This window comes from Pteropus alecto, unplaced genomic scaffold, assembly GCF_000325575.1.
Source record: "Pteropus alecto unplaced genomic scaffold, ASM32557v1 scaffold8, whole genome shotgun sequence".
NCBI lineage: Eukaryota > Metazoa > Chordata > Mammalia > Chiroptera > Pteropodidae > Pteropus > Pteropus alecto.
The window spans coordinates 18,858,184-18,862,026 of NW_006494609.1; the positions used below are offsets into that span (position 1 = coordinate 18,858,184).

Sequence of the window (3,843 nt, forward strand, 5' to 3'; positions counted from 1 at the left end):
TTTCTTATGCAGCTATAACTTTATAGCAGATAAACTTTATTTTGTCATCTGTTTCTTAGCCTGTTTCTTCAGCAGGCATTTCTTTTTTCCGTGCCCAACACCGTGGGGTGCTAAAACCCCCAGTTCTCTGGCCCTCTTAACAGCTCACAGCATTTTTAATATCTTCAGGTTTTCCAAGGGCAATATTAAATGTCATTGTTTTATAATTTGTTTCCTAGACTGATAGTCTCAGTTTGAAAACTCTCGAGTTTGCCAATTTGGGTTTTAAAGTTAAATTATTAGTTGGAGGTAATTATTTCTTTTATACTCCCCAATGTTCAATACTTTTTTTTAAATGCAGTCAAAATTTTATGATGAGAAACAAGACTGTAGAGTTGACTGTTGCACAATTATTGCTTTAGAAATACTTGAAATTATACCTTAAAAATTATTTCGGTAAGCTCATCCTGCTGCTTCTGTGTTCACAGCCCCGTCGAGACGCGGTGACTTGGAAATCCTTGGCTACTGTATGATCCAGTGGCTTAGCGGCCATCTTCCCTGGGAGGATAATTTGAAAGATCCTAACTATGTTAGAGATTCCAAAATTAGGTAAAGGAGACTTATAATAACTTATTTTGGGCAAACTCATGATAAGGCAAATGTTTTTCAGTCAGAATTTCTGTACTGGAACTGTAGTTTCAACTTATACTAATGTAGAAATAAGAAAGTATGTGTTAAAGAGTAAGATTCCTTGGTCTCTTGTGTAATTTATCTTAGAGGAATGTCCGTAAGCATATTTAGGGTGTGACACAGTGCTACTCAACGTGCTGTTTACTGCTATTGAATATTAATAATTTTCTATGGCATCAAGCTTCAAACAATGACTCATTCTTTAATTTTTAACAGATACAGAGAAAATATTGCAGGTTTGATGGACAAATGTTTTCCTGAGAAAAATAAGCCAGGTAGGAAAAGACCTTTTACGTATTCACAGGGATTTTTTTTTTTTCTGGGAGAAAAAAAAGTCTCGATGTCCACGGACTGTCCCTTCACGTCAGCGTTTAGGTGTGGGACCCGCTGTCATCAGAAAAGCACTTCGCTTCCGAGAAGCGGGCTACATGAGTACTTGAGCTCCATTCAGTTATTCATTGCTTTCAGGAAAGGGACCAAATCTCATGTATTCGTTCACCTTTTCTACTGAAATTTTACTGTGTGCCAGGGACCTTTCGAGACACTAGGGATGTGACAGTGAACAAAACAAATTCCTGTCCTCACGAAGCGAAGGCTCTAGTTGGGAGAGAGAGACGGTAACCAAATGAGTGAATTTTACAGGATATCACATGGTTCGTACGAGGGAGAGGAGAAGAAAGCAGGGAATACAACAGGGTGGGCAGGGCTGGCCTGACTGAGGAGGTGACACTGAGCAGTTGTAGGAAGGAAACGAGTGAACCATGTGGAAATCCGGGAAGAGACTCGCGGGCAGAAGGAACGTAAGTGCCTGGTGTGTGTGAAGGATGCGTCCTCGTAGGCCATTTAATAAGGTCTTGGCTTTTACTTTGAGCAAGAGTGTAAGATTTGGAGTAGAAAGTGACACGAACTGTCTGTCTTTAAGGAACATCGTGCTAGCTTCTGCTTTGAGGGCTGCTGCTAGGGGAGCAAGGCAGGGAGCGAGCGGGAGCAGGCTGGGAGGCTCCTGCGATGGCGCAGGCAGAGGAAGTGGCAGGACTGAGACGTGGACGGTGGGTGTGTTTAGAAGTCTTTTCAAGCCTTTGCTTAATTGTTTCTCTTCTGGGATTTCTGCTCTAACCTTATGCTATTTGAAGTTGCAAGCCCCAGCACTGTTGTTCTTTAAACTTGACCTTGAGGTTTTGCTATTCTTGGCCTTTCGCATATTTAAGAATCACCTTGTCCCTTCCCTGCACATCCCCTCCGTCGCCAGTGTGTGGAACTCCGGGTGCGATCGCGTTGACTGTAGACCAGTTGGGGACACTGATGTCTTTTACCATCGAGGCTTCCAGTCCACTAATATGGGGGGCGGGGATCCTCCATTCAATTTCGTCTCACTTAATTTCTCTCAACTGTGATTTATAGTTGTTTCTGCAAAAAAAAAATCTTGCCTATCTTTCATTTATTTGAGGCTTTTGATGCTATTACAAGGGATGTATTTTTTAAAATTTCATTTCCCAGTTGCTTGCTGTTAGTCTATAGAAATAAAAGTAGGTATTTATAGACTTAATCTTGCATCCTGTGACCTTGTTAAGTCACCTATAGTTTTTTTTTTTTGATAGTTTCCTTAGGATTTTCTACATACAGTCATGTTTGTGAATGAACTGTTTTATATCTCCTATTCCACTGTGCCTTCTAGTTCTTTCCCTGCCTTCCTGTCCTGGTAAAAGCACACGTGACCTTTCGGAATAGCAGTGGTGAAAGTGGACATCCTTGCCATTGTCCCCTCAGAAGGAAAGCGTTCAGTTTCACTGTGCTTGCTGACGTTTGTTTTAGGCTTTTTGCAGATTCCCCTGTTATCAGATTAAGAAAGTCGAAGGGAGAGATTTTTTTGTCTCTTTTTTTCCTCCTATATCCCAAGAATCTAGAATCCTGCCTGACACATAGTGAGTGTTTAATAAACATTTGTGCATGTGAGTGCGTGTATACGGTCGTGTGTGTATGAGGCTCTCACAGGATCTCTTGAGAGGTTGGGCGTGGTGTGTGGGAGGAGAATATTCTCGGCTTGCGGAGCCGGGAGGACAGCGTTCTTGGTAACCGAGACAGGGAACAGCGTAGAGGCAGCAGGGTTAGGGGCAGTTCAGGAGATTAGGTTTAGATTTGTTGGGATTTGAGGTGACAGTTATACATACATCCAAGAGCCACGGTATGAGGCCGTGTATGTACAGGTCTGGAGGTCCGGGGAGAGGGCTGGGCGGGGGACGTATGTGCGCATCAGGAGCCTGCAGACGGAGTTCTGATGCTGAAAGGTACTGATCTTGACTAGTAAGATTCCTTCTTTTAGAGACGGTTCTGCCTCAGTGTAGAGCAAACCCTTCATCATTCAGAAGCTGACTTTTCTCTTTTATGGGAAAACCAGACCCTGCCTCTTTTTTCAACCTGTTCTTGGTATATTTTATTTTTCGTTTACACAAAGCAAAAAATTATGTATATATATATTGGCTGTGCTATTCATTGTACTTAAGCACATTTTACTTAATAATCTTTAGGTCTTTTTGTATTTTTTGATACCTTTAAGACTATGGGAGTTATTTTTGTGCATGTTTAAATTTTAAGTATGTCTTCTGTCTTACTGTCTTACTATTACAAAAATGTTTTTACATTGTATCTCAAAATATATTTTTTGAGTTATCTGACAATTACTGAGTTGAAAAGCATACTTTTCATTGAAGAAATGATTTGGAAAAAATTTTTTAACAAGATATATGTTTGCATTTAATTTGACTATAACCACAAACTTCTTTCTTAGAAGAAATAAATATGTTGTATTTATGATTAAAAAGTTATAAAATAATTCTCTTATTTTTTTAGATGAAATTGCTAAATACATGGAAACAGTGAAATTATTGGACTATGTCGAAAAGCCTCTTTATCAAAATTTACGAGATATTCTTTTGCAAGGACTGAAATCTATAGGGAGTAAGGACGATGGCAAACTGGAACTCAGCGTTGCGGAGAACGGAGGTTTGAAAGCAAAAACTGCAACAAAGGTGAATTTTACTACTGAGTTAGTTATCCTTTGGACTTCCTGTGATTATAATGACAACAGATATTAATTTTAGTAAAGTAAATCAGTAGCTCAGTAGAGAAAATAATAACGGGTTGCTTGGCAATTAAACATTTATCACTGTTATGAAA

The 3,843-nt window shown here is 39.8% G+C and overlaps 1 protein-coding gene across 8 annotated transcripts in view; it reads left to right on the top strand.

Moving 5' to 3' along the window:
- Positions 1–3,843, top strand: part of VRK1 (vaccinia related kinase 1) — a 65,906-nt gene that overhangs the window by 46,048 nt on the left and 16,015 nt on the right. For all 8 annotated transcript variants that reach the window (XM_025042037.1, XM_025042036.1, XM_025042032.1 and 5 more), the window contains 3 exons: positions 468–588; positions 886–944; positions 3,517–3,695. In XM_025042037.1, the coding sequence (XP_024897805.1) occupies positions 468–588; positions 886–944; positions 3,517–3,695 (359 nt within the window). The remainder of the gene's footprint in view (positions 1–467; positions 589–885; positions 945–3,516; positions 3,696–3,843) is intronic.